Source organism: Nerophis ophidion, linkage group LG01 (genome assembly GCF_033978795.1).
Source record: "Nerophis ophidion isolate RoL-2023_Sa linkage group LG01, RoL_Noph_v1.0, whole genome shotgun sequence".
Taxonomy (NCBI): Eukaryota; Metazoa; Chordata; class Actinopteri; order Syngnathiformes; family Syngnathidae; genus Nerophis; species Nerophis ophidion.
The window spans coordinates 21,309,421-21,322,597 of NC_084611.1; the positions used below are offsets into that span (position 1 = coordinate 21,309,421).

At 40.4% G+C, this 13,177-nt stretch overlaps 1 protein-coding gene across 4 annotated transcripts in view; it reads left to right on the forward strand.

Moving 5' to 3' along the window:
• Window positions 1–5,678, forward strand: part of agpat9l (1-acylglycerol-3-phosphate O-acyltransferase 9, like) — a 20,936-nt gene extending 15,258 nt beyond the window's left edge. For all 4 annotated transcript variants that reach the window (XM_061898086.1, XM_061898093.1, XM_061898099.1 and 1 more), the window contains 3 exons: window positions 1,218–1,346; window positions 1,472–1,551; window positions 5,301–5,678. In XM_061898086.1, coding sequence (XP_061754070.1) covers window positions 1,218–1,346; window positions 1,472–1,551; window positions 5,301–5,409 — 318 coding nt within the window. In that variant the 3' untranslated portion in view covers window positions 5,410–5,678. The remainder of the gene's footprint in view (window positions 1–1,217; window positions 1,347–1,471; window positions 1,552–5,300) is intronic.
• The last annotated feature ends 7,499 nt before the right edge of the window (window positions 5,679–13,177 follow it).

Genomic DNA, 13,177 nt, shown 5'->3' on the forward strand with positions numbered 1-13,177 from the left:
TCTGACCATGACTGTGTGTGTGTGTGTGTGTGTGTGTGTGTGTGTGTGTGTGTGTGTGTGTGTGTGTGTGTGTGTGTGTGTGTGTGTGTGTGTGTGTGTGTGTGTGTATATATATATATATATATATATATATATATATATATATATTAGGGGTGTAACGGTACACAAAAAAATTTGGTTCGGTACGTACCTCGGTTAATTTTCGGTACAGTAAGAAAACAACATTTTTTGGTTATTTATATACCAAATTTGTAAACAATGGCATAACAAATATACGCACAGGGTCCATTGTCAAGGTTAATGTGGTCAACATATATGAAATACAAACTAAATAAGATAAGGCTCAGAATGGTTTCTTAACAAAACCTTTCTACATATAAAGTGCTTTTTATGATTGATTGATTGATTGAGTGAGACTTTTATTAGTAGATTGCACAGTACAGTACGTACTCCGTACAATGGACCGCTAAATGCAAACACCCCAATACGTTTTTCAACTTGTTTAAGTCGGGCCCCCCCCAGCCTGGCTAACTTGGCAGTAAGAGGATTTATGGGCTTATTGTTCTTTCACCATAGAAGTGGGTCAAAATCTGGTGTTTAATGCAATACAGCAACCCCTTGCCACCCCGAACGGGACAAGCGGTAGGAAATATGGATGGATGGATGGATGGTCTTAAATCTGCTGCAATAAAAACATTTGTTATTGCTTCAGCCCTACCTGACTCGCCGAGGAGAGGCTGCTTAAATGCGATGGTGACGCTCCAAAGGAGTTAGCATGTTTGACGTGTTGGCAGAAGCTTACCCTACTGCTGCTGAACAATGTCAAATCTCCGTCCTCCATTGTTGTATCGCACCGGGCAGCCAAAGTGTTCCCAAACGGGAGGTCTTAACGAGGCAGGAGGGTCTTCCAGCTCTGGCTTTTGCATGTTGTCCTAGCCCGGTTGCTGCTAGCCTGCCGTGTGTTGTGCCTCGCTCTGCATTGTTTACACAACCTGCGGTGCGCTACCTAATATGTCCGTGTGGAAACTCGTTTGGTACACCTCCGAACCGAAACCCCCGTACCGACGTTACACCCCTAATATATATATGGGTGTATGCATTTATGTATCTTTATTATTTTAGAATTTTTTCCAGATTCTCCTTAGAAATGTTATTTTAATACTTATATTTAATTGGATCCTAAAATGTTTTTGTTTTGTATTGATTTCATGCCCCAGTACGACCCTAAGTTTGGCGATGCCTTCTGGAACAGTTCCAAGTACAGCATGGTGAGCTACCTGCTGAGGATGATGACCAGCTGGGCCCTCGTCTGCGATGTGTGGTATCTACCGGCCATGCTTCAACAGGTCTGTGCAAATGGTTGATGAGGGCATGCATGCTGCGTGTGCTCGCTCTCACTTGAACCACCTCTGCCAGTATACAAACATACACGTCATTGGACTGAAATGTTGGTTTAATTTAAAACTCGCAGGAAGGGGAAGATGCTGTCCAGTTTGCCAACAGAGTGAAGTCCGCCATCGCTCACCAGGGAGGACTGGTAGATCTACAATGGTAAGATGGACTTTGGACACTTTTATTTCAAGTGGAACACACACTTTGCAATTATTGTATTGACCTGAATATAAGATAACCCCACTTTCTTAAGAAAACGCATTAAGACAAAAAAGTGAATTGATTTGGTGACTCTTCTTCACCTGCGATGAGGTGGCGACTTGTGCAGTGTGTACTCTGCCTTCCGCCCAAATGCAGCTCAGATAGGTGCCAGCCTCCCCACAAACTCGAGAGGGATAAGCTGTAGAAAATGGATGGATAGACGGACTATTCTTCATTGATTAGCATTATCCTAAAATTAGCATGTTTACTCCTCTGTTGTTTGTTGACTTGCCAACAACCTTTTGAGACACGTTTATGGATGAATCATTCCATGTCAGTGTAGTGTACAGTCGTGGTCAGAAGTTTACATACACTTGGAAAGAACATAATGTCATGGTTGCGTTGAGTTTCCGATAATTTCTAAAACCCTTATTTTTTTGTGATAGAGTGATTGGCTCACATACTTGTTGGTCACAAAAAACATTCATTAAGTTTGGTTATTTTATTAATTTATTATGGGTCTACTGAAAATGTGACCAAATCTGCTGGGTCAAAAGTATACATACAGCATTGTTAATATTGGGTTACATGTCCCTTGGCAAGTTTCACTGCAATTCGGCGCTTTTGGTAGCCATCAATAAGCTTCTGGTTGAATGTTTGACCACTCCTCTTGACAAAATTGGTGTAGTTCAGCTAAATTTGTTGGTTTTCTGACATGGACTTCTTTCTTCAATATTGTCCACATGTTTAATTCAGGACTTGGGGAAGGCCATTGTAAAACCTTAATTCTAGCCTGATTTAGTCATTCCTGTACCACTTTTGACGTGTATTTGGGGTCATTGTCCTGTTGGAACACCCAACTGCACCCAAGACCCAACCTCCAAGCTGATGATTTTAGGTTGTCCTGAAGAATTTGGAGCTAATCCTCCTTTTTCATTGTCTCGTTTACTCTCTGTAAAGCACCAGTTCCATTGGCAGCAAAACAGGCCCAGAGCATAATACTAACACCACCATGCTTGACGGTAGGCTTGGTGTTCCTCGGATTAAAGGCCTTACCTTTTCTCCTCCAAACATATTGCTGAATATCATGGCCATACAGCTCAATTTCTGTTTCATCTGACATCAAATGGACAAAGATAAGACCTTCTTGAGGAAAGTTATGTGGTCATTTAAAACAAAAATTGAGCTGTTTGGACACAATACCCAGCAATATGTTTTGAGGAGAAAAGGTGAGGTCCTTTTATTAGCAAAGCATTCAATCGATTTCCATTGGACTGTGCAGAAGACATTTTGCCTTTCATCCCAGCAGGCTTAATCAGTTTGTGTGCAAAGACTAGAAAAGACAGCTTTAGTCTGTTTCTGTCAAGAGTTATCCTACTTAAACGTTTACCCTCTCATCTGAGCAGGCTTCATCAGTTCACCATCATTTTTTTTTTGTAAGGGGTGCTGGAAGCCGGCAGACCCGTCAGCGATCCTGTTCTGTCTCCCTGTAATGTTTGTCTGACCTTGAATGGGATTGTGCTGAAAATTGTAATTTTCCTGAAGGAACTCTCCTGACGGAATAAATAAAGTACTATCTATCTATCTATCTATCTATGTATCCATTTATCTATTCTAATATAATCAGACTAAATGGGTCAGCTCTAGTCTATATCTGACTAGGGCTGTCTTATCCCTACGTTTCACCTCACATTCAACCAGGTTTTACTTCTCCCGAGCAGGCTACACCAGTTCATGTGCAAAGACTAGGTAGGGCAGGTCGAGTCGGTATCCGACAAGAGCTGTCCTATCTAGACATTTTGCCTGTCATTGGAGGAGGCTTTATTACAAACCCCGTTTCCATATGAGTTGGGAAATTGTGTTGGATTGAAATATACGCGGAATACAATGAGTTGCAAATCATTTTCAACCCATATTCAATTGAATACACTACAAAGACAAGATATTTGATGTTCAAACTCATAAACTTCATTTTTTTTTTGCAAATTATCATTAAACTAAGAATTTCATGGCTGCAACATGTGCCAAAGTAGTTGGGAAAGGGCGTGTTCACCACTGTGTTACATCACCTTTTCTTTTAACAACACTCAATAAACGTTTGGGAACTGAGGAAACTAATTGTTGAAGCTTTGAATGTGGAATTCTTTACCATTTTTGCTTGATGTACATCTTAAGTTGTTCAACAGTCCGGGGTCTTGTTGTCGTATTTTACGCTTCATAATGCGCTACACATTTTCGATGGGAGACATGTCTGGACTGCAGGCAGGCCAGGAAAGTACCCACACTCTTTTACCACAAAGCCACGCTGTTGTAACACGTGGCTTGGCATTGTTTTGCTAAAATAAGCAGGGGCATCCAGGATAACGTTGCTTGGATGACAACATATGTTGCTCCAAAACCTTTATGGACCATTCAGCATTAATGGTGCCCTTCACAGATGTGTAAGTTACCCATGCCTTGGGCACTAATACACCCCCATACCGTCACAAATGAACTTTGCGCCGATAACAATCCGGATGGTTATTTTTCTCTTTGTTCCGGAGGACACCACGTCCACAGTTTCCAAATATAATTTGAAATGTGGACACGTCAGACCACAGAACACTTTTCCAATTTGCATCAGTCCATCTTAGATGAGCTCAAGCCCAGCGAAGCCAGTGGCATTCCTGGGTGTTGTTGATAAATAGCTTTCGCTTTGCATAGTAGAGTTTTAACTTGCTCTTACAGATGTAGCGACCAACTGTAGTTACTGACAGTGGTTTTATGAAGTGTTCATGAGCCCATGTGGTGATATCCTTTACACACTGATGTCGGATTTTGGCGCCTGAGGGATCAAAAGTTCGTAATATCATTGCTTACGTGCAGTGATTTCTCCAGATTATCTGAACCTTTTGATGATTTTACGGACCGTAGATGGTAAAATCCCTAAATTCCTTGTTGAGAAATGTTGTTCTAAAACTGTTCGACAATTTGCTTACAAATCGGTGACCCTCGCCCCATCCTTGTTTGTGAATTACTTAGCATTTCATGGAAGCTGCTTTTATACCCAATCATGGCACCCACCTGTTCCCAATTAGCCTGCACACCTGTGGGATGTTCCAAAGAAGCGTTTGATGAGCATTCCTCAACTTAATTAGTTTTTATTGCCACCTTTCCCAACTTCTTTGTCACGTATTGCTGGCATCAAATTCTAAAAGTTAATGATTATTTGCAACAAAAAAAATGTTTATCAGTTTTAACATCAAATATGTTGTCTTTGTAGCAAATTCAACTGAATATGGGTTGAAAATGATTTGCAAATCAATGTATTCCGTTTATATTTACATCTAACACAATTTCCCAACTCATGTGGAAACAGGGTTTTGTAGTTCGCAGTAAAAGACTAGAGAAGACAGCTGTAGCATATATTTGATGACAGCTTTCCTATTTACACATTTCCTCTCTAATCCGAGCATGCTTACGCCGTTCACTTGCAAAGATTAGATAGGACAGCCCTAGTCAGACTGGACTAGATAGGGCCGTGAGGCAATTGTTTTTGTTTCTTTCTTCAACGGAACAATTAGTGTCTTGTTTGGGTCAATACAGTACTTGAGACAGTGTTTGTTTTGCCTTTTGGGAAAGTTGGGTGTCTCAGTCATGATGCAACAGGGCCACAAAAATATGCCATGTCTGATGTTTTTTTTTGTTTTTTTGACGTCCTTCTGCAGGGACGGGGGCCTGAAGCGAGCTAAAGTGAAGGAGTCGTTCAAAGAGGAGCAACAGAAGCAGTACAGCAACATGGTGGTGGGAGATGACAGCAGCAGTAACAGCGACTGACAGTCCTACTCAAGCTCCTAACCGGAAAGTGTCGTATCCTCTTTAGTTGGACCTTTCACACTGTGAAAAGACAATTGACTCTGGGCCACAAGTGCAATAGTGAACTTTAATCATGAGGTCACTGCTGCTATTTTTTTGATGAAATGTCAACTTTAGTGTATAGTTAGGGCAGAGAAATGATGCAAACAGTGAATTTATCTCTTTACTGATTACATGTTCATGTGCAGCTCAATTGTTTGAAAAAAAAATAAAGTTAGCATGAATTGTAATTATTTCTGACTATTACATTTTTGTGGCACTAATGGGAGGTCTTGAATTTTTTGGTTGAATGTATTCTACCCGATATTTTTTCACAAATGTACAAACCCCTAAACCAGTGAAGTTGGCACGTTGTGTAAATCGTAAATAAAAACAAAATACAATGATTTGAAAATCCTTTTCAACCTGTATTTAATTGAATAAACTGCACAGATAAGATACTTAACGTTCAAACTGGAAAATTTTATTTTTTGCAAATATCAGCTCATTTGGAATTGGATGCCTGCAAAATGTTTCAAAAAAGCTGGCACAAGTGGCAAAAGACAGAAAGTTGAGGAATGCTCATCAAACACTTATTTGGAACATCCCACTGGTGAACAGGCTAATTGGAAACAGGTGGGTGCCATGATTGGGTATAAAAGCAGCTTCCATGAAAGGCTCATTCATTCACAAACAAGGATGGGCCGAGGAGACACCACTTTTTGAACAAATGCGTGAGCAAATTGTCAAACAGTTTAAGTACAACATCTCTGAACTAACCATTGCAAGGAATTTAGGGATTTCACCATCTACGGTCCGTAATATCATCAAAAGGTTCAGAGAATTTGGACAAATCACGGTATGGGGGGTGTATTAGTACCTAAGGCCTGGGTAACTTACACATCTGTGAAGGCACCATTAATGCTGAAAGGTACACACAGGTTTTGGAGCAACATATGTTGTCATCCAAGCAACGTTATCATGGACGCCCCTGCTTATTTCAGCAAAACAATACCAAGCCACGTGTTACAACAGCTTGGCTTCATAGTTAGAGTGCGGGTACTAGACTGGCCTGCCTTTAGTCCAGACCTGTCTCGTATTGAAAATGTGTGGGTCAATAAGCCTAAAACACCGCAACGGAGACCCCCGGACTGTTGAACAATGGGAAAGAATTCCACCAGAAAAACTTCAAAAATTGGTCTCCTCAGTTCCCAAACATTTACTGAGTGTAGTTAAAAGGAAAGGCCATGTAACACCGTGGTAAAAATGCCCCTGTGCCAACTTTTTTGCAATGTGTTGCCATTAAATTCCTAGTTAATGATTATTTGCACACAAAAAAATATTTTTTTCAGTTCAAACATTAAATATATTGTCTTTACAGTCTATTTGGGGAATATATAAGTTGAAAAGGATTAGCAAATTATTGTATTCTGTTTTTATTTACAAATTACACAAGGTGCCAACTTCACTGGTTTTGGGTTTTGTAATTGTTTTTGGACAGACATTAACAGTGATCAAACACTCCCTAGTGTTGTTTATAAAAGGTACTGGCATATTGTATGGCCACCTTACCTTACAGGTTTAAAATAAAAACATTAATACATAATTTTTATTATATTCATGTTAGCGTTTAAGATAGCTAGCAACTAGCGGCGCTATAATGTATTTTTTGAATATCGTATCATTGCACAATAACTGTACAAACCCTATTTCCATATGAGTTGGGAAATTGTGTTAGATGTAAATATAAACGGAATACAATGATTTGCAAATCATTTTGAACCCATATTCAGTTGAATATGCAACAAAGACAACATATTTGATGTTCAAACTGATAAACAATTTTTTTTTTTGCAAATAATCATTGACTTTAGAATTTGATGCCAGCAAAATGTAACAAAGAAGTTGGGAAAGGTGGCAATAAATACTGATAAAGTTGAGGACTGCTCATCAAACACTTATTTGGAACATCCCACAGGTGTGGAGGCTAATTGGGAACAGGTGGGTGCCATGATTGGGTATAAAAACAGCTTCCCAAAAAAATGCTCAGTCTTTCACAAGAAAGGATGGGGCGAGGTACACCCCTTTGTCCACAACTGCGTGAGCAAATAGTCAAACAGTTTAAGAACAACGTTTCTCAAGGTGCAATTGCAAGAAATTTAGGGATTACAACATCTACGGTCCATAATATCATCAAAAGGTTCAGAGAATCCGGAAAAATCACTCCACGTAAGCGACATGGCCGAAAACCAACATTGAATGACCGTGACCTTCGATCCCTCAGACGGCACTGTATTAAAAACCGAAATCAATCTCTGAAGTATATCACCACATGGGGTCAGGAAATAAAGTTTGTCGCTACATCTGTAAGAGCAAGTTAAATCTCTACTATGCAAAGCGAAAGCCATTTATCAACAACACCCAGAAACGCCGCCGGCTTCTCTGGGCCTGAGATCATATAAGATGGACTGATGCAAAGTGGAAGTGTTCTGTGGTCTGAGGAGTCCACATTTCAAATTGTTTTTGGAAATATTCGACATGGTGTCATCCGGACCAAAGGGTAAGCGAACCATCCAGACTGTTATCGATGCAAAGTTCAAAAGCCAGCATCTGTGATGATACGGGGGTGCATTAGTGCCCAAGTCATGGGTAACTTACACATCTGTGAAGGCATCATTAATGTTGAAAGGTACATACAAGTTTTGGAACAACATATGCTGCCATCTAAGTGCCGTCTTTTTCATGGACGCCCCTGCTTATTTCATCAAGACAATGCCAAGCCACATTCAGCACGTGTTACAAGAGCGTGCCTTCGTAAAAACAGAGTGCGGGTACTTTCCTGGCCCGCCTGCAGTCCAGACCTGTCTCCCATCGAAAATGTGTGGTACAACACGAAACGTAAAATACGACAGCGGAGACCCCGGACTGTTGAACGACTGAAGCTGTACATAAAACAAGAATGGGAAAGAATTCCAGTTTCAAAGCTTCAACAATTAGTTTCCTCAGTTCCCAAATGTTTATTGAGTGTTGTTAAAAGAAAAGGTGATGTAACACAGTGGTGAACATGCCCTTTCTCAACTACTTTGGCACATGTTGCAGCCATGAAATTCTAAGTTAATTATTATTTGCAAAAAAATATATATGGTTTATGACTTTGAACGTCAAATATCTTGTCTTTGCAGTGCATTCAATTGAATATGGGTTGAAAATTATTTGCAAATCATTGTATTCTGTTTATATTTACATCTACCGTAACACAACTTCCCAACTCAAATGGAAACGGGTTTTGTATGTTTTAGGACTATTTTGTTTTGAAACACATTATGCACAAGATATATACTGTAGGAATGGGGCCCTGCTCCATCCATCATCAGTTTGAAGACCCCTGCAATAAGGAATAAATTATACTATGTAACCTATTTTACCACTATAACAGGGGTGTCAAACATACGGCCAGAGGACCGGATCAGGCCATCGAACAGGTTTTATCCGGCCTGCAGGATGAGTTTGCCATGTATAAAAATTAAGCTGAAATTTTTTAATGAAAGAAACAACTGTTCTAAATGTGTCCACTGGATGTCGCAATAGCAATTCATCATCTTTGTAAATGATGCTACATACTGTATGTACAAAATTAACCACATGATTTTAGTACATCAGTCAAGGAAAATGATCAAACTATCAATCAATCAATCAATCAATGTTTATTTATATAGCCCTAAATCACAAATATTTCAAAGGATTGTACAAACCAATATGACTATGACATCCTCGGAAGAACCCACATAAGGGCAAGGAAAACTCACACCCAGTGGGACGCCAGTGACAATGCTGACTATGAGAAACCTTGGAGAGGACCTCAAATGTGGGCAACCCCCGCCCCCCTCCAAGGGACCGAAAGCAATGGATGTCGAGCGGGTCTAACATGATACTGTGAAAGTTCAATCCATAGTGGCTCCAACACAGCCGCGAGAGTTCAGTTCAAAGCGGATCCAAGACAGCAGCGAGAGTCCCGTCCACAGCAAACCATCCTAAGCGGAGGCGGATCAGCAGCGTAGAGATGTCCCCAACCGATACACAGGCGAGCGGTCCATTCTGGGTCCCGACAAGTGGTACATCCTGGGTCCCGACTCTGGACAGCCAGTACTTCATCCATGGTCATCGGACCGGACCCCCTCTACAAGGGAGGGGGGGACAGAGGAGAAAAAGAAAAGAAGCGGCAGATCAACTGGTTTAAAAAGGAGGTCTATTTAAAGGCTAGAGCAGGGGTCGGGAACCTTTCTGGCTGAGAGAGCCATGAAAGCCAAATATTTTAAAATGTATTTCCGTGAGAGCCATATAATAGTTTTTAACAATGGATGTAACTAAATGCCTGCATTTTTTTAGTAAGACCAAAATTTTTAAAGTATTGTAGGTCTTTTATTCTTTTTAATAACATTGTTATTCTGAAGCTAACCAATAATAAATCAAATACTTCTTATCATGAATGCGACTTCTTGAACAGGTGCGGTAGAAAGCGGATATTTTGACACCGTGATTACCAGCGTAATTATGTAGGTAGGTAAGTATTGTTATTGCCCAAGTACAACACAACTTTGTTAATTTACTGATTGATTTGATTAGACAATCAATCAATCAATCAATCAATGTTTACTTATATAGCCCTAAATCACTAGTGTCTCAAAGGGCTGCACAAACCACAACACAAACCACTACGACATCCTCGGTAGGCCCACATAAGGGCAAGGAAAACTCACACCCAGTGGGACGTCGGTGACAATGATGACTATGAGAACGTTGGAGAGGACAAAAGCAATGGATGTCGAGCGGGTCTAACATGATACTGTGAAAGTTCAATCCATAATGGATCCAACACAGTCGCGAGAGTCCAGTCCAAAGCAGATCCAACACAGCAGCGAGAGTCCCGTTCACAGCGGAGCCAGCAGGAAACCATCCCAAGCGGAGGCGGATCAGCAGCGCAGAGATGTCCCCAGCCGATACACAGGCAAGCAGTACATGGCCACCGGATCGGACCGGACCCCCTCCACAAGGGAGAGTGGGACATAGGAGAAAAAGAAAAGAAACGGCAGATCAACTGGTTTAAAAAGGGAGTCTAATTAATGGCTAGAGTATACAAATGAGTTTTAAGGTGAGACTTAAATGCTTCTACTGAGGTGGCATCTCGAACTTTTACCGGGAGGGCATTCCAGAGTACTGGAGCCCGAAATGAAAACGCTCTATAGCCCGCATACTTTTTTTGGGCTTTGGGAATCACTAATAAGCCGGAGTCTTTTGAACGCAGATTTCTTACCGGGACATATGGTACAATACAATCTGCAAGATAGGATGGAGCTAGACCGTGTAGTATTTTATACGTAAGTAGTAAAACCTTAAAGTCACATCTTAAGTGCACAGGAAGCCAGTGCAGGTGAGCCAGTATAGGCGTAATGTGATCAAACTTTCTTATTCTTGTCAAAAGTCTAGCAGCCGCATTTTGTACCAACTGTAATCTTTTAATGCTAGACATGGGGAGACCCGAAAATAATACGTTACAGTAGTCGAGGCGAGACGTAACAAACGCATGGATAATGATCTCAGCGTCTTTAGTGGACAGAATGGAGCGAATTTTAGCGATATTACGGAGATGAAAGAAGGCCGTTTTAGTAACGCTTTTAATGTGTGCCTAAAAGGAGAGAGTTGGGTCGAAGATAATACCCAGATTCTTTACCGTGTCGCCTTGTTTAATTGTTTGGTTGTCAAATGTTAGAGTTGTATTATCAAATAGAGGTCGGTGTCTAGCAGGACCGATAATCAGCATTTCCGTTTTGTGGCGTTGAGTTGCAAAAAGTTAACGGACATCCAATGTTTAATTTCATTAAGACACGCCTCCAGCTGACTACAATCCGGCGTGTTGGTCAGCTTTAGGGGCATGTAGAGTTGGGTGTCATCAGCATAACAGTGAAAGCTAACACCGTATTTGCATATGATGTCACCTAGCGGCAGCATGTAGATGCTGAAGAGTGCAGGGCCAAGGACCGAACCCTGGGGAACTCCACACGTTACCTTAACGTAGTCCGAGGTCACATTGTTATGGGAGACGCAAACAGTGTTTAGGGTCACAGAACAGCTATGGGGAGAAAAAAACAACTCCAGAGCAAAGCATATATACGTATCACAACATACGTACATCTCCAGACTTGCAACAGAGGGGAGGGAGTGGGGGGCTACGGTGGCGGGCTGCAGCTCTTCAGGCACTGCCCAGTTGTCCATCACCCCTAAGGGATTTTTGTCAAGGGCGTTGGATGAATTATTCATTACTTATCGTGTTAAGCAATGTCAGCTAAGATTTATCTTGAGAGCCAGATGCAGTCATCAAAAGAGCCACATCTGGCTCTAGAGCCATAGGTTCCCTACCCCTGGGCTAGAGTATACAAATGAGTTTCAAGGTGATACTTAAATGCTTGTACTGAGGTAGCATCTCGAACTGTTACCGGGAGTGCATTCCAGAGTACTGGAGCCCGAACGGAAAAGGCTCTACATGAATAACATACGGTAATTTGATTTTGATATAATTTTTTATCTTGACAGAGTGAAAAATAACACCAATGAGCTGACTGATGAACATTTATTCAGAAAATATAAATAATGACAAATAAAGTACAGTATATATACTATTAACCGCAACAGATAATTGTAAAAAAAACAAAAAAACAACACAACATTATGATTTGTACATTTTCAGAATGTGCTTGTTCTTTATCTTTGCCCATTTGGGAGTAGATTTTTCTCAATGTGTCCCCAGATCTACAATGAGTCTGACACCCCTGCACTACAACCTACATCAAGACCAAGTATTTGGCACTGAAGTAATACACAGCCTAAGCAGGAAAGGCAATTTTACAAAAACTGATTAAATAGTTCAAAGGAGAACACACAAGTGCGACTTTTTGGTCGACCCTTTAAGAGATGCTTTGTCCTCACTCTCTCCCATCTTGTGTTGTTTTGCGCTGTCGTCGCCTTAAAACAGGAAGAAATGTTGTTAGTTTGATATGTCGATACATTCCAGCAGAGATGTTGTGTTGACTTACTCGGTGGATCTGTGATGCCTTCAGTTTCCTGCATACACACAAAAAAATAATTTAATATGTCCTTAAAACATTAAAAAAATTGTACTTACTTGACTAAATCTCTCACCTCTGTTAAGTTACTTTTGTTTTTCTTTCTCTGTTCCAAATATCTGCGAATACGATAGAAACTGACAATGACATCGTGCTGCGTTCAATGACATCTTTAACAATGACAGAATGATTAGTATTTTATTATCTTTGACACTATTGATATTGATAGATGTTTTACAAGCCTTTGTTTGATTAATGAAGCAAGGCCCCTGTTGTTTTTTAATATGCTTCAATATTAACGGACAACATTGTCAAATGAGTACATGTTCTTCTTTCAAACACATGTTTAAAAAGCCAATATTGTCAATTGTTTTTTTAATGATATTACAGATCAAATTAGATTTTTTGGCATAGTTAACAAACTTTTTTTAAAGAATGTTTTACAAAGCAAGAACCCTATTTGAAAATAAAAATATCTGAGGTATAATGGCTGATGTAGCTTGGGTTATTAGTCACTTTAGTCCAGTGGTTCTCAACCTTTTTTCAGTGATGTACCCCCTGTGAAAATTTTTTTTAATTCAAGTACCCCCTGATCAGAGCATTTTTGGTTAAAAAAAGAAGTAAAATACAGC